Below are 21,317 nucleotides of genomic sequence, written 5' to 3'. Positions count from 1 at the left end.
GATGAGATGGGGGAACAACACAAAGTGATGAAACATCATTCAGGGGTTGCTTCTAGGAAATGTTGAATATTTATCAGGACCTAGGGGGTAAGGCTTTAAACACAAGCGGGCAGCAGGACCAGGACCGGGGGTGGGGAGATGGAAGGAGAGACATGAAAGGGAGGCAGTGGGACAGGAAGGAGGGAAGAAAGGAAGCCAAGGGGGAGGGGGGTGCCTGTGACTTTTCAGAAGGGTGACTTCTCTGCACCACCCCAAACCTAGCTGCATCCTGTTCTACCTGTTGTGTAGGTGGGGGTGAGGTCACAATGAGGCTGAACCTTCCCAGGTCAGATTGCACTTCTCTGTGGGGGACCAGAGACATCTTGGAGTCATGTTTACTTCAAGGAATTTAGGTCCAGGATATCTGGGTGAAACCGGGCCCTGGATGCTATAGAAGAGGGACTCCTGGGCAGAGGGATCCCTGCAGATACTGGAGACAGGTCCAGTATGCAACACAAATAAGTCTATGAACACCCACAGAAACAACCCAAAAAACACAGAATGAAGACTCAGTGGTGCAGGGTGGGAAACCGTTCACATACGCATTCAGGGCAAAAGTGTTTTCCTTTGAATGCAAATCATCAGAGGTGGGGGAATATTCCTTTTAATTGGAGAAGGGGACATCTTTTGCTGGATGCAGGGGATTTGAAGATATAATTGGTTTCCTCCTTTATGAATTTGGCGCTCACCTACAGGGAGCGAGGGGGGAGATAAAGACAGAAAAATTGAGACAGTGTGTAATAAGGAATATAGTCCATTTCTGACTTCCCTAAAACTGCAAAAGTGCCAGGAATGACAGAAATGAGCGAATACAGAGCGCAGCGGTTTTAGTTATTGATAGGAAGCAGTGACTAAGGGATTTAGGAACTAAAACCAGAATGAGAGAAAAGGATCTGGAGGTCTTAGTGGATTATACTCAGCAAAGCGACTGTGGAAGTGACTCCGTCACTAGAATTACATATATGAGTAAAATGCTGGAGAGGAGGGGACCAGGGGGAGTCTTCCCTCTGCTATCCTCAGACGCAGGTCACAAGCTCTACAGTAGGGGAATCAACCAAGTGGGCTGGGAGGGCCCTGCAGTCTGGGAGAGCCAGGGACAGAGTCACATATTAGGTGACTGAAGCTGGATTGCCAGGGAGAAAGGAGTCCAGAGGTGGGAGGGGAGGGGGAGGGTATGTCAGGGAGAGGGAATGGCACGAGCAAAGGCATAAAAGCAGAGAGAGCACCACATATTAATGAAAAAAGGTAGCTTGGTGGTGGGATACAGGGGGCCAGGGGGATGGGGTGAGGGGGTCGGGTGATGGAGAAGATCTTGGAAGGGCAGACAGCATCCAGCCGGGTGATCCTTGAGTGCCACATGTGCGGGGTCTATCCTGTAGGAACTGAGGAGCTGTTATATTTTTAAGTAGGCAAGTGACATGATCAGATTTGAACACTGGAGCTAAGCGTGTAGCTCAGGATCTGGCACTTAGTAGGTGCTTACTAAATGGGGCTTGAACAAATACATGACAGTGCAGAGGGTGGATTCGCAGTGGGAGACTGAATGCAGAGGGTGTGCCACGGTCAGGGTGGAAGGTGGTGAGAGCCTAGACCGAGGCAGTGGCAAGGGAGGTGGGCAGGAGGTGCAGAGCTGGTGGAGCACCTCTCAGAAACTGGCACGAGCAAGGAGAGGCGGGGGCCCTGCGGGCAGCTGTAAGGACTGACTAGCTCATAGATGTTTTCACTAAACAAACATTTAGGGAGCGCTTGCTCTGTCAAGTTGTTGTTTTTTTTAATCCCCACCTGAGGATATTTTTTCCATTGCTTTTCAGAGAGAGAGTGGAAGGAGAGAGAGAGAGAGAGAGAGAGGGAGAGAGAGAGAGAGAAACATCGATGTGGGAGAAACACACGGATTGGTTGCCTCCTGCACATGCCCCGACTGGGGCTGGGGATCGAGCTTGCAATGAAGTACGCGCCCTTGGCTGGAATCGAACCTGGGACCCTTCAGTCTGTGGGCTGACACTCTAACCACTGAGCCCAGCCAGCCAGGGCTGTACCGAGTTTTATCTAAGGAACCAAGACGCTCTTGTTCTGCAGCCACTGTTCCATCTGTATGAGGATGTGCCGACTTCTGCCCAGTTGCTTCCAGAATTCAGACTGGCTGGAGTGACTTGCAAAGTGTCTCCCCACAGGCTCCTCCACTGGAACCCCGTGGGGAAAGGGGGGGACTCTTGGGCAGGGGGCCCCGGCTTATTATCTCAGCAGCTACAGGGGTCGAGCCAACAAACCCTGGTTCCTGCCGGGGGCAGGCTCCTGCTGTCTGCCTTCCCGCGGGCGCCTGCTCTTTGCTTTCTGATCCCCCCTCCCGTTGGGCCCTCTGGCCCTTGCTGGCTGGTCACTGGCCCCTGGCATCATAACTCTGAAGCCAGCAACCCTGCTGGCCACTCACAGGCATAGCCTAGTGAGGGTGGGGGACAGATGTTAGTTCCTTGTCTCCCCCTCTCCACCGCCACCAAAATACACGCATATGCTCAGTGTGTATCAGTGCCCTGGGAAGGGGTCCAGGCAGAGAGTGACGGGACGGTGCAGGCTCTAGGGGGATGTAAATGGACTGGGCGTGTGTGTGTGTGTGTGTGTGTGTGTGTGTGTGTGTATTGGGGAGAGACAGTGGCAGTCATCAGTATGAGATGGGGGGTGGGGCGGGATTGTCCTCTGACTGCCCTCCTGGGAAATTACATGCCAGCAGCTTCATCCACGACCAGCTGGCATGCAGGCTTTGGGCCACCAAAAAGCCTCCCATACGGCTTCCAGTTTGGGCACTGAAAATTCCCAGCTACATTCTCTGGCCAGTGTGCTGGCACTAGGACAGGAAAGTTGGCCTGGTGGGGTAACTGTTCTCTCTGTCCACACACACACACACACACACACACACACACACACACACACACACACAGGCACACACAGATACACACACTTCTTCCAGATGCCCTAACACTATCAGAATGAGCTTACCTTCTACCTCCACAGACTCAACCCTCCCGTCACCCTGCCTCCCGCGACTCTCTCTTCTTTTTGCCAATCCCCCTTCAGAACCTCCCTCCCTCTTTTCTACCCTTTCTGAATGCAGACTGTCATCAATAAAACCCTTGAGAAGAAGCAGTGTCCTGAGGCAGCAGAAGGGAAAGCTCTGAACTCAACTCTGATTCTTCCTCCAGCCTGACATGGAAACTTCTAAGTCAACTGCACAGAACCCCGACGAGGGCCCTGCAGTCACAGTGCGCGTCCCGAGTTCCAGGTGCTGTACACGCACCGGTGGGCTACAGGGTGACACAGGAGACAGGGGCAGGGAGCCACCCGCCCTCCCTAAGCAAGAGGCAGAGGCAGGTCGTTTGGGTAATTTGAGGGGAGTGGGCAGGCAGGGAGGAGATAGGGAGACACAGTCCTTCCAGAACTGCCTGTGGGCAGCGCCCAGAGAAACTTAGACTTGCAGAGGCGCTGGGCAGGAAAGCAGAGAGGACTGAAGGGCGGGGGGCTGAGACCCCTGCCGGGCCCCACCCCCTACGGGGCCCAGTTTCTAGGAAGGTAGGACAGGGAGGGCCTCGGGCTCAGGGCGGGGGTATTTACTCTCCAGTAGGCCCAGGTGAGTACTCCACCCTTCTTTGGCCTTAGGCCTGAGTTGGTTTAAAGGGAGCACATTCTAGAGATACAGGGAAGTACAAAGGGGAAAAGAGCAGAGAGAAACAAGAATCAAAGTGGGGAGAGGAGAAAGGTGTGGAGATGGTGTGAGGTGTAGGAGAGGGATAGGAGGTTTGGGCCAGGAGAGTCCTGGAAAGAAGGAGTGACCCCACCATTTTCCAGCCTCCAAACCCAAGCCCAGAAGATGGAGACCGGGAAGCAGCCTTGCCCAGCCTCGCCCAGGGGCTGAGTCTCAGCCTCCACTCAGGGAACCCTGAGCAAATACTCCCTGATCCCCACATAAAAGGCCAATTAACTGCGACGTCTCTGCGAACAAATCCGCTAACAGGGTGACAAGCCCCTAGACACTGGCATGCCTTGTGTTTGCTGAGAGGCTGATGGGGAGCAAATCAGGGGATTAGGATGGGGCAGGAGCCACATGGCAGGGTACGGTTTCCTGTCTGCGGCAGCCCTCCCTGTCCTGCAGGACCCTGGATTTCTGTCCTGGTTCATCCTCTGGTGTGATGGGGCCCAGGTGACCGAGGTCTGCAGGAGGTGGAGCAGAGGCCCCAGGACTGAGAATCTGAAGGCTCCAAGCAGAGCAGCTGAGGTCCAGAGCAGGGATGTCTTCTAACTGGCAAATATAGGATTGGAACTTGCTTCTGGGTTAGTCATTCCAAATCTACCCCTTACCATCTCCCCTACCTGTATACAACCTGGCCCTGGAGCAGGGACAGGTGTCAAATGCCATCTCTTAGTACACTGGTGCTTTCCAAAGAAGAGAGATGGCACTAGCCCCTTTGCCACCTACCTCAACTCTCCTCTGTGAACACCAGACTTCTGCTCCAGCACCAGTGGAGGCGCTGAAAGAACTGTTCCCAGGGTGCTGTCCCTCCAATGGGGCCATCCGCCCCCAAGCCCCCAGCACTTGGTGTTTGGCCCTGCGAAGTCACCGCAGAGCTGAGTCAAGGGAGTGGGAAGACACCTAAACCCCGGTTAGTCTGAGGCCCTAGGGGCTGTATGGATGGAGAGAGGACATGTCCCCTGCCCATTGAGAAAGCGTGGGGTTCACTTGACGGCTGTCTGCCTGAGATATCCAGCCCCTGACTCATTACTCTGGAGACTGACTGGGCAGCACCCACTTCTCTGGACCTAGACCTGCATACCTTCTTGCCCTGCAGAAGGTGATGTCATCACACAGCCTGCGGGGGAGCAACAACCTGGCCACTCTCCCATCAGCAGGGCATAACCCCAGTTAAGAAGGCCCCCTCTCTCTTCCCCTGACACCCCAACACCACCCCAGCCTAGGAAAGTGTGTGTTCGTGTGTGTGTGTGTGTGTGTGTGTGGTGGTGGGGAACTGGGGGATATTCAGGTAAAAAGAACTCCAGAAAAGTCAGAAGCAGGCTGGGACCAGGGGAGGGATCATGTCCCCCAGTCCCCGGAGGACGTCTTCAGGTTTGAACAGATTTGCAAGAGTTTTGCATCTAACCCATCTCTTCTCTTGCACTTCTCTAAAGAAACAGTATTGCTCTTTGTCCCTCACTCCCTGGCTCCCCTTCAGTCGCCTCAAAAAGGTGAAACAATTTAATAAAACCCGTCTTAGCAAAGTAATGCAAAAGCGTGCAAATCGCTGCGAGCTGCCTGGGTGTCCCGGGGCTGTCTCCCTGCAGTTTTCTCTCTGTCCCAGCCTCCCTCCTACAGAAACTGCTAGATCAGGGTCAAGACGCTTCACTTCATCCCCTGGCCGCTCTGTTGAAAACCCGGTGACTTCGGGCGAGGGGAGGACGCGCATGTTATTGGCCGTCCCCTACCCCCCGCCCAAACCACCCCAGTCTCCCGCGCTTCTGCGGATAAATCCCGGGACCCGAGAGGCACGGAATCCAGGGTTTTTGAGAGCTAGAGGAGGGATCTTGGGCTTTGCCTCAGTTTCCCTAAGGGCGGGGAAAAGGGAGGAAGGATTTCTGTTCTAAAGCCAGGCTGGGCCGAGTGGGACGGAGCCTCCTTTCTCCTCTGAGCGCTCTGAGAAAGGAGGGAAACTCCGCCGCGTCCCGAGCCCGGCTAGGGCGGGGCGGGGCCTCCAGCTCGCGCCGCGCGCCTCTGGCCTCCCGCCCGCTAGTGGCCGTCGGGCGGGGAGGGGGGGTTGGTGGTGGTGGTGTCGGATTAATCCCTTAATTACGCTGTGATCGGCGTGGCACCTGCTTTCCGCCGCTCCGCTCCCGGGGGACGGCGGCACCGAGGGGCGGAGAGAAGGAAGGGGGAAGGAGGGCAGCGGAGGCGCGCGCGGCACCCGGGCGCCGGCCGGCGGGACAGCGGCACCGTGGCTGGGCCGGAGCGCAGAGGCTGTCGAGGGGCCTGCGGCTCCCCGCCCGCGGGTCGCAGACCCCGGGGCTGGGCCCCGAGCCCCCCGCCCCGGGCCTGGGCAGGTCGCGTCATGCTGCGCTACCTGCTGAAAACGCTGCTGCAGATGAACCTGTTCGCGGACTCCCTGGCCCGGGACGTGGCCAACTCCAGCGACCTGCTCCTCGGCTTCAACTCCTCGGGGCTGGCGCTCAACCACAGCCTGCCGTCCCCTGGCGAGCCTTTGCTCAACGGTGAGCCCCTGCCCCGTGGGGATGTCGATCCCGAATGGGGGTCAGGAGGGAGGGCTGCGTGGAGGGGGTGACCAAGAGCCGCTGCCCCACGTCCGGGCCGAGGGGAGCCTCCCTGCGCCTCCCGGGAGGGGCACCTAGGGATAACTTGGGGCTTGGAGCGCCTGAGTGGGCGTACCGGCGGGGGCCGGGGTTTGGGAGGAGATGGCTGCTGAGTCCAGTGCGCCCCACCTCCCCAGCCCAGGCCGTCCCAGGCGAGGAGGGCCCTGGTGGGGGGCGGGCGAGGCCGGGGGCCCACTGCGCGGAGGTCGGCGGAGGGGCGCGGGCGCGGCGGGCCTGGGCCAAGCCCGGCCACTTAGTGACCCGCCCGGGTAGCAGCTTTTCCTCCGGGAACCTAAGTTTGCCAAGAACTCCAAACTTAGGACGAGCGCGAGGAAGCCAAAATGTTGGATGTGTTTGCTGCCGAGCTCGACCATTTTGCGGGGCGACGACCATTTCAGGGAACTGGGGAGTTTGCCCCTCAGAGGTGGGCTCGCAGCGGGCCCACGGCGCGGAGCCGCGGCGGCCAGGCCGTCGACGCTAATTACGGTGATTAATAAATAATGTCCCGGACCGCGCGCTCCTCCTGCGTTGCGGGAGCTGGGCCCAGGGCCGAGCTCGCCCCCTGCCGGCCGCGTCGGGAACTCCCGCGTTCCCTGGCTCCTTGGCCCCGGTTCCCTCCGGTTCTTCCCAGGCTGGGATCAACTGGCCTCCGCCCACTCGAATCTAGGGCGAGCGCTGTGCTGGAGACCCCAAGGCAGCGAGAATGGGGACCTGGGCAATGTGCGTGCGTGTGTGAACTCAGGTGCTGGGGAGAAGCCCCAGAGCCCCATTAGCATGACCGTTAGCTATTCATTAGCTTCTGTTGAAGCCTCTCCTGAGACCCCTAATGACAGGGAGAAAATTCCAGGGAAACAGAGCCTGCAGATGTGTCTACAGGAATTAGGGGCAAAGGGCCGGCCAGCAAGGTGTGCTGTGCATGGAGGGAACCGGGAGAAAGATGGGGAATGAGCCGGGATTCTCCCATCTCCCGACTTCCCAGATTCCCAGGAGGTTAGGCACAGAGCCCTTCTCACAGGTGCCCCAAGCAGGCCTCTGCTCGCCTGGCACTCTCACGGAGTGTTTTCACTCTACACTGTCTCAGTGAGGTTTGTAGCGAAGAAATCGATGGTCACATCTGCGGGGAGGAAACATTCAGAGGGGATGGACAGTGCCCCAGTGGTCACAAAAGCACCACAAGGTTTGGCAATAACGGACCTGCCTATTTCCATTACACCCGATGGTTATGTGAAGGGCAAAGGGGGAATATTGGGGCTGGTAGATTCTGATTCAGGTACAGACTGTAGGACCCGAGATAAGGTCAGGTGGGCGGGAGGAAGAACGCTTAAGTAACCTTCATCCAACTTCATCCAAACTTCATCCCCAAGTGCTTTGCATACACGAGGGTCTTGTGACAGCCCTCATCACTGCTCCCACATTACAGATAAAGAAGCTGAGACTCAGAGAGGTTCAATTATTTGCCCAGATTCTTACAGCAGTTACTGTGGAGTCTGAGATTCCCGCCCTAGTTGGCTCCAGCCAACCCCTGAGCTCTTAACCATAACAGTGCTGCTCACCCCCGGACCTTTGCCTAAACTGGGCCTGGGATGGGATGGAGGAGAGCTGGGTGAGGATCAGAAGTTTCCATCCAGAAGGGAAATCAAGAAAATTACTCCCTTCCCTAAGTGGGAGGGAAAGGAATCTGTCTGTCCCTGACCCCTTCAATGCGCTCTCACCAGAACACCACCCCCACAGGCAACCCACCCGGCTCCCTCGCCATCGCCATCGGAACTTGTAAGAGTAGGGGCGGGAAGGGAAACCCAACCGCACACCGAGGCTGGAAGCAGAGGTCCCCGGGGATCAGAGCGGGAGAAGCGGAGTGGGGGCGGGGAGGTGCGGGACAGGAGCGGGATCCATAGGTCGCGGTTAGGGAAGGACAGGATTCCGTGAGGCTGCAGCGGCGCCTACTGGCCGCCAGGGGTCACAAAGCCACTTTGGATGAAGCTGGGGGATCGGAGCGGGACGGGCTCCGGGCTCCAGGCTCCCAAAGCACTACCGCACCAGGCGAGCGAGCAGAAGTCTGTAGGCCGAGGGCGGGGCGGGCGCAGAACCTGTGAACCGAGCAGACAGAACCAGGGCAGGAGAGGAAGTCCTTTCTCAGTGGTTCTCAGCCTTTCTTGCCTATGCCCTTCTGAGAACAATCTGCTGGAACCTGTGCCGCTCAGAGAGTTACATTTCCACTACCGATTCCGGTGACTTCACAGGACCCCGAAACATGATTGGGGTGTCAATAGAAGGACTCAGGCCCGTTCATGGCTCCCGGGCCCCGCCCATCACTCAGGCCTTTCTTGCCCCGAGGCACCCAAGGCCTGGCCACATTCTCCATGTCGCTGCCCCGGGGACCGCGCTCAGGCGAGGAACCCAGCGTTCGCCTTGGTGCCCCGCTTACGGAGCAAGGACATCTGTGAACGAGTGCGGACGGGGCGCGGGTGGCCCTTCACTCCCCACTAGACCTGGCAGGAGAGGAGACAGGTGTCCCGATGCCTTGGCTTATCTGCCCATCTGTAGGCACCTCCTTTGGAGCCCAAGAACGTGGGGCTCTTCCCAGAGATTCCGGACCCTACAGAGAGAGGCGGGGTGCTTTTTCTCCCTGGCGCCCCCGTGTTTCTCCGGCTTCCCCGTCTGAATGCTCTGCGTCCCTCCCATCCTCCAGGGTCGAGGGTCGGGCCGGAGGACGCGATGCCGCGCATCGTGGAGCAGCCGCCAGATCTGCTGGTGTCCCGAGGCGAGCCGGCCACGCTGCCCTGCCGTGCGGAGGGCCGGCCCCGGCCCAACATCGAGTGGTACAAAAACGGGGCGCGCGTGGCCACCGCGCGCGAGGATCCGCGCGCGCACCGCCTGCTGCTGCCCAGCGGCGCCCTCTTCTTCCCGCGCATCGTGCACGGGCGCCGCGCGCGGCCCGACGAGGGCGTCTACACCTGCGTGGCCCGCAACTACCTGGGCGCGGCGGCCAGCAGGAACGCCTCGCTGGAAGTGGCGGGTGAGCCCCGCCGCCGGCCGGGTGCTCTGAGCCTGGCGGCCGCGGGAGGGCGCCGGGCAATCCCGTCCAGAACCAGCCCCGATCTCAGCCGACGCCACATTGCCTTTGGTCTCTACGGCCCGCGCCTGGGCCTGGTATTTTCTCACCCGTGGCGGGGGAGACGGTCCTGTTCATATATGTACTCACATGTCCTCTCTCCTCTCTCCTGCCCCCACCCCACCCCACCCCAGTCCTCCGAGATGATTTCCGGCAGTCCCCTGGGAACGTGGTGGTGGCAGTGGGGGAGCCAGCTGTGATGGAATGCGTGCCCCCCCGCGGCCACCCGGAGCCGTCGGTGTCCTGGAAGAAGGGCAGCGCCCCGGTCAAGGAGGAGGAGGGAAGGATCACGGTGAGGGCCGGGCCAGGCTGGGGATTCCACGGGGACCAGTGCCCGCAGCCATGAGGGGCGCGGCCCTAGCCAGGGGTCTCCCACGTGCCTCCAAGGAGAAAGGCCTGAATCTAAGGGTCTTGGAAGGCGGGAATAATGCTTGGGGCCGTCAGGCAGGCGATCTGAGATCAGGCATTAGCTGACTAGAGGCTGAGAGTCAGCTGTTGAGTGAGGGATACGTGAAGATGGTCTTGGTATAAGGTTGGGGGAAGCATGACCCCCCGGGACCCGTGGGAGAAGAGACAGACCTGAGTCCCCACCTTGGGCAAAACGACAACTCCTTATCTAAATGGGTGGATTTTACTGGTTTTCTTCATGGGTTTGTTGTGAAAATCAAATCAATAAAGATGCTTCGATGGCTATAAAGGACCGAGGTTCCCGTTATTACTCTGCAGATCCGTGGAGGGAAGCTGATGATGTCACACACACACAAGAGTGACGCAGGGATGTATGTGTGTGTGGCCTCCAACATGGCAGGAGAACGGGAGAGTGCGGGGGCCGAACTTGCGGTACTGGGTAGGCGCGGCTGTGGTCATGGGAGCGTGCAGCGGGGCACTACACAGCTCTGCAGACCCCTGACTGCTCACTCGTGCCCACTCCGCAGAGCGCCCCTCATTCCTGCAGAGGCCAGTGGATCGGGTGGTCCTGGCCGACGGCCCTGTGCATTTCCCATGTGAGGTGCAGGGCGATCCCCCGCCTCGTCTACACTGGCGCAAGCAGGATGGAGAACTGCCCACAGGCAGGTGAGAATCCCCTTCCTCCGGCCTGTGAGGAGACCCAACCAGCTCACGAATGCGCCCTGCCCTAGAAAACTGGAAGGCTGATACCGCCTCAGAGAAGTCTGTTCCCCAGAGCCTGTGGCTCTGCCCTATCCAGTCCCCACCGCCAATCACAGAGCTTCTGTCCCTGCCCTATGTACCCTGCCCTGGTGTCTGTCCCGGGGGAGACAGAAGTGGTCTGTAGTTATGGCCAACCCAGCGCGGGGGTGGGGAGTGGAGCAGGTATGAGATCCGGAGTGACCACAGCCTTTGGATTGGACGTGTGAGTGCTGACGATGAGGGGACATACACCTGCGTGGCGGAGAACAGCGTGGGCCGAGTGGAAGCGTCTGGCTCCCTCAGTGTTCATGGTGAGGCCCCGCCTGGGACTGCTTGCGGCAGGGGTGAAATGAGGGAAAATGAAATGAGTAGAAAATGATGGGGGGGAGGGGACAAGCGAGAGATGTGAAGTCACGTGGGACTTGTAGGAGAGAGAGAGAGAGAGAGAAGGAGACAGCTAAACAGGCTTGAGCAAGAGATGGATGAATATCTGCTCCTACTCAAGCCAAGCTCGGACTTCTCTGTCCTGTTCCCTCCATCTCCCTTCTTAGTACCCCTGACTCCCTGTTCCTTTATCTCCCCTCCCCTTGCCAGTCCCACCCCAGCTGGTGACCCAGCCCCAGGACCAGATGGCAACTACTGGAGACAATGTGACTTTTCAATGCGAGACCAAAGGAAACCCCCCACCTGCCATCTTCTGGCAGAAGGAGGGAAGCCAAGTAGGTGCCAGCTCCAAGGGCCTTCCCACCAGCTTCTTCTCTGGGTCTTAGCCTCCCTCCTTCTATGTTCTGCAAACTGCTCTCAGGGTTCTGTTTTACCTTTAGTCCTCCCAGGAACACTTGCAGGTTATTTAGGAGCATTAAATAAGATAATTAATATAAAAGGCTGAAGCATATCCAATACTTTTAAAATGAATAACACATTTAGGTGGTAGGGAACGGTCCTGTATAGTAATTCCTTGGAATCTTTCTCTTTGGGTCAAGGATGTCCTGAGGATGCAGCAAATCTAGTTAGGTCCTTTCCCCAGACCTTTGGGGCTTGGGCTTTAATACATTGCTCCGGAAAGCAAGTAGCACTGTACCAAGGCTGCTGAGGGTAGAACTTCACTAGCTTTTCTATTTATAAGAGACCTCCACCAGGGGGCGCTGTGCTCATCCCTCTACAATAGCAAATAAATCCCAGAATGTACAGCTGGAATGAACATTAACTGAAGTTACAACGTAAGTAACTTCCTGTAAGGGGAGGGTGGGAATTTTGCTACTAGGAAACAAGATCATTATAATAAAATAAGTCTCATTAACTCCACTCCACTGGGAAACCAGGCCACCTATTACCTCATTCCAAATCCACAGCCACTATTTCCCCAACATCTCTAGCATTGGAGTCAGCTGCGTTTTCATTAGCTTCTGAAATGAATAAAAATGCTGCTGTAGTAGAGGTGGGAGGAGGCATCCGTCAGGGGCTCAGCATGGTGCCATCTATCCTGAGACCCACACCTACTTCACTACCTTCTGGGTCTGCATCTAATGTAAAATGTTAGAGCCAGGAAGAAGGGGAACGCATTTAACATTTATCACGAATGTATTAAAAGAGTTTCATAGGATTACTTCCTTTAATCATCAGAACTAGCCTCTAAGAGTCATATTTGGGGAAATTTGGGCTCAGGAAGTTTAAATAGCTTGCACAGAGCTGGGAAGTATATCCCAGAGTCATCTAATAAAATAGCTCATTTTTGTGAATAGGTTTAACTAGTTTACCCAAGGTCACATAACTGTGTGGGGACAGAGTATGAATGAGAACCTTAGGAACCCCTGCATTCTGGTGTTGAGAATGGGAGCTCTCTCTGCCCACTGCCTGCTCATTTCCTACCTTGGTTCCTTGTTCTGTCCCCAGGTCCTGCTTTTCCCCAGTCAGTCTCTTCAGCCCACAGGGCGCTTCTCAGTCTCTCCTAGAGGCCAGCTCAACATCACTGAAGTGCAGAGGGGGGATGCTGGCTACTATGTGTGCCAGGCTGTCAGTGTGGCTGGCAGCATCCTGGCCAAGGCCCTGTTGAAGGTAAAAGGAGGTATGTGCCTGTGGAGATATGGGACCCATGGCCTGGAAGGAAGTAATGGCTTAAGGAGATCTGTTTTTCTTGGATTCTCTACCATGTGTCTGCAAGGGGACGGGGTATGTTCCTGAGACATTTCCTTGAAGTTTGGAAATTAGGCCCAGGAGCCACTATTAGATGGCTAGTTCTGGGCAGAGACTACAGTTGATTAAGGAACCCCTTTCATCTCCGGGGAGGAGGAGAGGAAGGGGCCGAGAATGAAGACCAGGAGCTGGTTGCCTGAACCTGGGCCCCTCCTCTGAGGTACCCAAGTTCTTCCTCTCCCAGCCTCGATGGATGGGCTGCCTCCCATCATCCTCCAGGGACCAGCAAATCAGACACTGGCACTTGGCTCCTCCGTGTGGCTGCCATGCAGAGTAACCGGGACCCCTCAACCGAGTGTCCAATGGAAAAAGGATGGGCAGGGACTGCAGGGGGATGGCCGCCAGCTCAACCTAATGGCCAATGGCACCCTGCACATTGCCAAGGTGCAGGTGAGTCCCACCCTGGGGCCCAAGGAACTGAGAATGCCCAACTCCAGCAAGTACCCTCTGGGGCCCTAACTCCATTCTACCCCTCTGCTCTCTCAGACCACCCAGAGTGTGCGACACCCTCCCCATCCTTCTGAATACCCACCTCCACCCTCTCACCCTGCCTTACTCCACTCCCAGTGTGCCAGCCCTCTGCTCTCTCCTGCAGGAGACGGACGTGGGCCTCTACAGCTGTGTGGCCAAGAGTTCCACAGGGGAGGCCATATGGAGTGCCTGGCTCAGGGGGCAGGGTGAGTTTTCCTTTGTTCCCTTCTTTGCCCTTTCTCCAAACATTCTTCAAAGGCAGTCAATACTCGCCAAACCCCAGGACTGATTTTATCTCCCCAATGCCACGGCCATGGTAGTGGGGGGAGGAAGACAGAAGTGGTGGCTTGGGAGGCGGATGTTCGTAGGGGTCGGTGCACTCTGGCCCTCTCTCCACTGTCACAGCTCCACAGCCCCTCTGGGAAGGAGGCAGGTTACATACATACTTAAAGATTATCTATCTCCTCCCTGCAGGAAACCGGGGAGAATTACCAGACCCGCCTCCAGAACCCAGCAGCCCTCCAGGGCCTCCCTCTCAGCCAGTGGTCACTGAGATCACCAAGAACAGCGTCACCCTGACCTGGAAGCCCAACCCGCAGGCTGGGGCTGCAGTTACCTCTTATTTGATAGAGGCTTTCAGGTACAGAGAAAGCTCTGAGTGCAAACCTGCACAGTTAAAAGGAGGGGATCCTATGCCCTTAGGGTCGTTGCTATTGTGGGGAGGGGTTTGCCAGTTCCCTTTCCCAGGGTGGCGAGGCAGTAGGGGGCCAGAGAGAATGGATGAGAGGGGGTAGACAGGTGGGGGGTCCCTGGCTCAGACAGCTCTGTCACCTCATTCCTGTTGCAGCCAAGCAGCTGGCAACACGTGGCGGACAGTGGCAGACGGTGTGCAGCTGGAGACACACACGGTCAGCGGTCTGCAGCCCAACACCATCTACCTGTTCCTGGTGCGAGCGGTGGGAGCCTGGGGCCTCAGTGAGCCCAGCCCCGTCTCTGAGCCTGTCCGCACCCAGGGTAAGGGCAGGGTCCCTGTCTCATGGGTATGACATGTAACACTGCATAGCACCCTTCTCCAAAACCACGGCCCCATGGCAGCTCTTCCCTGCGGTGCCAGGTCTATACTGGTGGCTGGTCTGAAACAGGAGGTCGTGCTTCCCTCTTATTGAGGGAACAAGAGGAGGAGGAGAGGGAGGGGGAGGGCAAGGAGGGGGAAGAAGCAGAAGGGGAGAGAGAGAGAGAGGTGGGGGCAGGGGTGTGGGAGGACTCAGTCACCTTGGTGGCTCCTCATTTCTGATAATCTAAGTACTCAGTGTATGTAGATTATCAAGACTAGAAGGCCCACCTTTGGAACTCCCTCCACCCCCAGCCCCTTGACCCTGGGGTGTGCTCTGGAGCACTGAGTATTAGACTGGGGGCGGGCAGGGGCAGGACACAGCACAGTCTCAGTCCTGACTCCCTGTCCCTGCCGGCCCCTGCTGAGTGGGCTCTTTAGACAGCAACCCATCCAGGCCAGCGGAGGACCCGTGGAGAGGCCAGCCGGGACTGGCTGGGGTGGCTGTGCGTGTGCAGGAGCCCATAGTCCTTGGGCCCCGGACCCTGCAGGTGTCCTGGACTGTGAGTGTGGCATAGGGGTGAGGTGAAGGGCAGAGGTGATGATGGGAGGCATAGGGGCCTCTAAGAGTGGGTATGGGAGAGTGGGAAGTGAGTGGCCGGAGAAGGCAGGGTGAATGGAAGAGGGGCTGGGCCTGGAGGACTTGCGTGGCCCTAGCATCTCCCATCTCCTTCTGGTGTGTTCCCTCTTGTCTCCTATAGGTAGATGGCCCAGTCGAGCTGGTGCGAGGTTTCCAGGTGTATTGGAGAGTAGCAGGTTCTGATGGGGGAAGCTGGACTGTGCTGGACCTACAGTCCCCAAGCCAGTACAGTACTGTGCTAAGAGGACTCCCCCCAGGGACCCAAATTCAGATCAAGGTGCAAGCCCAAGGCCAGGAGGGGCTGGGTGCTGACAGTCTCTTGGTGACGGGGAGCATTCCTGAGGAGGGTAAGGGGCAGGGCAGGGAGCTGCTGGATGTACAAGTGGAAGTGGGGGAGGGTGAAAGTTTGCAGTGGGGAGCAAGGCAAGCAGGTGGGAAGCCTTAGTTCCCTAAGATGTTAGAGCAGGGAGGGGGAGGGGGGGCCTGAGGGGCAGCTTGCAATGACTGTGTCCTCACGTTCCACCCTGGCCAGCCCCCAGTGGTCCCCCTCAGAGAGTGGCAGTAGCCTTGGGGGGTGAAGGCAACAGCAGTATCACCGTGTCCTGGGAACCTCCACTCCCCCCCCAGCAAAATGGGGTCATCAAGGAATACCAGGTACCGGGTGGGGAAGGGCCTGGGTGGGAGGGGGAGGACCCAGGGCTAGGATTAGGCAGGGATCCAGGACTGGCTTCGGGGCCGCGGAGCAGGCTCTGGGAGAGGAGAGAGGCTTCAGAGTGTTGTCTCCGGGCTGAATTAAGCCTGGCTAAGCCGCTGGGCCTCCTAGAGCGTCAGGTTTCCACGTGGGGCCAGAATCCCATTTCTGACTCTAAACCTGGGTCTCTGCCTCCCCAGATCTGGTGCCTGGGGAATGAGAGCCGTTTCCACCTCAATCGGTCTGCGGCAGGTTGGGCGCGCTCTGCGGTGCTCCAGGGGCTGCTGCCAGGTCTCCCCTACCGGACCCTGGTCGCAGCGGCCACCAGCGCTGGCGTTGGCGTGGCCAGTGCCCCGGTGTCTGTGCAGCTGCGTGAGTCTGGGGGCGGGGGTGGTGGGAGGAAGGGGCTGGGAAGTTTCCAGGCCCCTACTCGGCTGACGGCTTTGACCCCCACAGCGACCCCCCGGGAGCTGGAGCCCGCGCTCGAGGCGGGCCAGGGGCTGGCGGAGCGGCTGGCGAGGGTGCTGCGGGAGCCGGCCTTTCTGGCGGGCGGCGGCGCGGCCTGCGGGGCGCTGCTCCTCGGGCTCGGTGGCGCCCTCTGCCGGCGCCGCAGGCAGCGCAAGGAGCTCAGCCATTACGCAGGTGAGAGTCGGAGGGTCGGGGGCGGCGGGGGAGTCGGAGGGGCCTGGGGGCGGCGGGCCAGTGGCGCCCTCGGACTGGGGGAGACGGAACGGAGTGCTTGGGGGCGGACGGAGCCGGAGCCGCCTTCCTTGGAGCGAGGGGGCGGCGCAGGGAGAGGGAGCGGGAGGGCTCGACCTTTCGAGGGTGGGAGGCGGGGGCCGGCGCTGCGCCCCTCGGAGCCGGGCAGGGGGCGCACTGAATCCACGAGCAGGCGGGACTGGGGGGAGGAGCGGGGCTCGGAGGGGCGGGACCCGGGTCTGGGGGGAGGTGTTAAGACTTGCCTTTTAGACGCCTGGGCAGGAGAGGGCAGGCTCCGCGGGCAGCGTGCGTCCGGGGGCGAGTCGGAGCAGAGACACGCTGGTGGGGGCGGGCCCGGGAGGGGGCGTGGTCAGGAGGCGGGGCTGTACCCTGGGGGCGGGGCTCGGGCGGCAAGCCCGGAGGGCTGCCGGGTGGAGACTGAGCTCCGCCACCCGGTGAGGGGCGCGTCTGGAGGGATCTGAGAGCACCTAGACACGTGGCAGCCACTTGGGAGGCTTTAGAAAAATGCGGGTGCCGGAGCCCCCCTCACTCCTAGAAATTATGATGAAATTGGTCCAGGGTGCAGCCTGAGCTGCAGAATCGGGAGGGGCCAAGGAGTGGACGAGAGTGGCTATTTCTGATCCTTTTTCCTGTTTCCCTCTTCTTTCTCCCCGGGATCCTTTTCGGAAGCTTCCTTTGCCTACACACCTGCAGGTAAGCCACCCCCGACTGCCCCGTGGGGTTCAGGCCCCGCACGGGCTCTTCTCTCATCCAGCCTCCCTCGTCTTCCCCAGTGTCCTTCCCACACTCGGAGGGCCTCTCGGGAGCCAGTTCCAGGTAATTCTCTTAACGCATCTCCCAGGGACAGTCCCTTCCACCGGCAGACACATCCCTTCCTCTCCAGCCTCGGGAGCCTCAGCTGAGGGCCCCCGCCCCAGACACCAGGGCCACCGTCCTAGAGCCCCCGACTGCCCCTGCCTCCTCTGCTTGCCCCCGCCTTTCCAGGCTCCCCACCCCAGGGTCCACATGCTCTCCCTCAGGCCACCCGTGGGCCTCGGCCCTGCTCCCTACCCCTGGCTGGCAGACTCCTGGCCCCACCCATCTCGAAGCCCCTCAGCCCAGGAACCCAGGGGAAGCTGCTGCCCCAGCAATCCCGACCCAGACGACAGATATTACAATGGTGAGGAGTTCGAATTCGCCCACCTGGCCCCAGCACCCTTCTCGGCTCCCAGCCCGCTGGGGCACACTGCGGGGAGCTGAGGAGCCCCAGTGTCCTGAGGCTGGTGGGTCCCCGGGAGGGTGTGAGTTGGGGGAGCGCCCCTCTTGCCTCACCGGGCCCTGGCTTGGGAAGTAAGGTTTGGGGTCGGGGCAGAAGCGACCTGGTGGGACTCCCTCTGGCCCTCCATTGCCCTGTGGCCTGTTTTCCGTGCCTGCCGCTGCCTCCTCCCCGGGCCTCGCTCTTTCTCTCCCTCAGAAGCTGGGATCTCCCTCTACCTGGCTCAGACGGCCCGGGGCGCTGCTGCCTCCCCGGAGGGTCCCGTCTATAGCACCATTGACCCGGCTGGGGAGGAGCTGCAGACTTTCCATGGGGGCTTCCCCCCAAACTCCTCCGGGGACCTGGGCACCTGGAGCCAGTATGCTCCCCCGGAATGGAGCCAGGGAGACAGTGGTACGACTCCAGTTCCTCGTACCCCACGCTTCCCCTCTGGCCTAGCCCAGCACTTTCTTCTGACGCGTCTCACGCTGCCTCTTTCCTGCCTGTACCTTGGCTCCTCCCCGCTCTCCTCAGGACCCAGGGGAGGCAAAGCGAAGCTTCTGGGGAAACCTGTGCAGATGCCCTCCCTCAGCTGGCCAGAAGCCCTGCCACCGCCACCTCCTTCCTGTGAACTGAGCTGCCTGGGGGGGCCTGAGGAGCTGGAGGCTGGGTGAGGGTGCATCCTGCTGCAGGCCCTGCACGCGGGACCAGCCCAGGCCGGGGCGGGCAGAGAGCTGGGAGAGGAAGGGGAGCCGCAGCAGGAAGGCCAAGGGGGGTATGGAAGCTACTCAGCCATCCCCACCCTCCTGCCTCTTTTCCCAGCTCAGAGCCGGGAGAGTGGTGCCCACCGGTGCCTGAGAGGAGCCAACTGGCAGAGCCCAGCTCCAGCGGAGGGTGCTTGGTCCCTGCGTCCCGAGCGGAGACCCCCTCTCCCACACCTTCCTATGGACAACAGTCCACAGCCACTCTCACCCCCTCACCTCCCGACCCTCCCCAGCCCCTCACTGACACTCCCCATCTCCACCAGATGCCCAGGTAGGGAGGCGTATAGTACCTTGCGCTTTATAGCCCTCAGTACATATTTACTCAGTGGATGGATGGATGGATGGATGGATGGATGGATGGATGGATGGCTGGCTCTGGGTACAGAGGTTTCATGGCTATATGAGGGTAGAAGTGTGGTTTGGGGAGAAACCTGGAGGCTCACAAGTCTCTCATTCCCTTCAGACTGTTTCTCCATCAGAGTGACTTTGCCAGCTCCTGGAGCGTTTCAGACATGGCTTCCTCATGGTCCGCTAGGGAGCCTGGTGGGGGCGGCCTGTGTCTTGTTTATCTGACACAGGGCTGAGTGTCTAACGCAGTGCCTGGCACATAGTAGGCACTTAGTGTTTGTTGAGTGAACAAGTGCTAAGGCCTCATGCCATTGCAGGAGGATGCCCCTTGAGCCAAGTTCCCCTCTCAGTGTGTCCCAGCCCGCCCTGAATAGCCACGAAGGGAGGCCTGCTGGCTCAGGGGCTGGCCCCACAGCCTCCCATCACTGCAGCCCCAGCCCTGTTCCTAGCACAGCCAGCAGTACCCCAGGTGAGTCTGTAGAACCCTCATCTTGTCCCACTGCCCACCCCCCCAGCTTGTTTACCCTCCCCCCTGAGGCCCCTCCCGGACCTTCTCTCTTACTGCTCCTCTCCTGTCTCCTAATGCTCCAGGGAGGACCCGGCAGGTGCCTGGGGAGATGACTCCTCCACTTCAAGGGCCCCGAGCCCAAATTCGGAAGAAATCCAAGGCTGTTCCCTACAGGCGGGAGCACAGTCCTGGGGGTGAGGGGGCTGTGGGCCTGGGGCTGGTGACAGTCAGTAGTGGAGATGGGCAGGAAACCAAGGGCGAGCTCTGAAGGCTGGAGGTGGGCAGATCTTGGCCTGTTCACTTGCAGCCTCCCCGTGCCAGGGCATGGGAGTGGGAGAGACTGGGATCAGGGGAGCGGGGCACTCTGCTAAAACAGGTCTCTCCCCAGACTTGCCCCCACCACCCTTGCCGCCACCAGAGGAAGAGACAAGCTGGGCCTTAGGGCTGGGAGCAGCAGGCAGCATGTCCTCCTTGGACCGGAAGCACAGTGGGGAGAGAAGAATGGCGCAGGGGGTGCCCCTCGGGGCCTCTCGGGGCCCCCTCCCGGATGGTAAGGAAGCCAGGGCAGGCTGGAGGGCCACTGCTATACAGGAGGTGGGCTTTAGGACTGCAGGCCGATGGTACAGTCCAGATGGCACCATCGATGGGTGAATTTCAGCCCAGCTCACCCCTCACTTTCGGTTAGGTTCATGCATTTGAGCAACATCAGAGACGCTTGTCTCTCCAGCTGTCTCTGAGCCAGATTCCCCGAGGTTCTCAAGTTGTATCCATTCTCAGGTCTACAGCCTCAATGAGAGAATAGGGGCTGGTGTTCTGTGCCTCTTTGCCCAAGGAGGGGGTTCCCTGCAGGCTCTTGAACACGAGTATGTCCAGGCCATATGCTGGGCACTCTGCTTCTCAGCCCTTGCCTGCCCTCAGCTCTCCTCCTAGAGCTGGGGTGGTGGTTGGGGTGGCATAGTGGGTTCAGCCCGCTGCCCAGGCCCAGCTACCCTTATCTCTCGTGCAGCAGAAGAGGCCTGGCTCCCTTACAGCCGACCAAGCTTCCTGTCCCGGGGCCAGGCCACCAGCACCTGTTCCACCGCTGGCAGCAACTCTTCCCGAGGCTCCAGCAGCTCTCGGGGCTCCCGGGGCCCTGGACGGAGCCGCAGCCGCAGCCGCAGCCGGAGCCAGAGCCAAAGGCCAGGACGGAAATGCCGAGAGCTGGGGGCTAGGGATCAGGTAACTGAGAGTGGGGAACTAGGGAGGGTGGGACAGGCGTCACTGGATAGAGGGAGACAGAGAAGGGCCGGCAGGGGAAGTGTGGGAAGGAGGGGGCCCAGTGAGTGCGGTGGCAGGAGGAATCCTGGAAACAGTGGCAAGGGCTGAAGGCAAGGTGACACATTGCAGAGGAGGCTGGGCTCCCATAGAGGCGGGTCAGGAGAGCTGGTGAGCAGAGGCACATCCCTTCCCGTGGCCTGTTTGCTCTGGCCCGGGCCTTGCCAACCAGCCTCTCTGTCTGCCTGTCTCTCTCTCTCTAGGAACCAAGATAACCCTTGATGAGAACATCAGCATGGGGAAAGGCTTGTCCTTGGGCCAGGAGCCTGGATGGCAGCCCCTCCCCTGATAAATGAGGGGGTGCAAAGAGGAGCAGGAAGGGGTCTCTCCCTCCCTCCCAGCAGTGATGGCGGGTTCCCTGAGGAACTGGCTTAGGAGCCGGAGAGATGGCTCTTTGTTTCCATCTCTTCCTGCCTGAGACCCATTTGTAAAAAAGACAGTAAAGAGTCTGATCGGAGTCCTGGGCCATTCGTCTGGCTTTGTGCAGGGTGGGAAGAAGAAAGGGCACTGCCAGGGGGTGTATGTCAGTGCACTTCCATTTGAACTTCTCCGTCAAAACTCAGTGAGGACAGGTCTAAGAGACTCGACCTGTCCTGCCCCCAAGGGAGCTGAACTGTCCCCCCAGTTACAGCCAGAGGGACCTTCCAAATAACCACGAGAAGCTTATCCTGTCCTCGGAGAACAGCTGGGCCCTCCCTTAGTGCCCCCTCTGGGGTGTATCTTCTCTCTTGCAAGGAA

The 21,317-nt window shown here is 59.2% G+C and overlaps 1 protein-coding gene across 1 annotated transcript; it reads left to right on the top strand.

The window, feature by feature from the left end:
* Positions 1-6,110: 6,110 nt before the first annotated feature.
* ROBO3 (roundabout guidance receptor 3) lies at positions 6,111-20,794 on the top strand. The gene is made up of 28 exons (XM_087828773.1): positions 6,111-6,285; positions 9,074-9,400; positions 9,631-9,788; positions 10,223-10,343; positions 10,432-10,570; positions 10,829-10,956; positions 11,240-11,364; positions 12,539-12,710; positions 13,023-13,228; positions 13,434-13,515; positions 13,784-13,949; positions 14,157-14,323; positions 14,802-14,923; positions 15,122-15,347; positions 15,533-15,654; positions 15,892-16,063; positions 16,148-16,333; positions 17,081-17,104; positions 17,185-17,227; positions 17,431-17,570; positions 17,865-18,059; positions 18,180-18,315; positions 18,468-18,680; positions 19,075-19,226; positions 19,349-19,459; positions 19,654-19,815; positions 20,275-20,483; positions 20,783-20,794. The coding sequence occupies exons 1-28, from the start codon at positions 6,126-6,128 to the stop codon at positions 20,792-20,794; spliced, it is 4,176 nt and encodes a 1,391-aa protein (XP_087684899.1). The 5' UTR covers positions 6,111-6,125.
* The last annotated feature ends 523 nt before the right edge of the window (positions 20,795-21,317 follow it).

The sequence above is a fragment of the Miniopterus natalensis genome, chromosome 20, assembly GCF_054644295.1.
Source record: "Miniopterus natalensis isolate mMinNat1 chromosome 20, mMinNat1.hap1, whole genome shotgun sequence".
Classification (NCBI taxonomy): Eukaryota; Metazoa; Chordata; class Mammalia; order Chiroptera; family Miniopteridae; genus Miniopterus; species Miniopterus natalensis.
The sequence above is the reverse complement of the archived record's forward strand: the minus strand, read 5'-3'. Positions and strand labels throughout refer to the sequence as shown.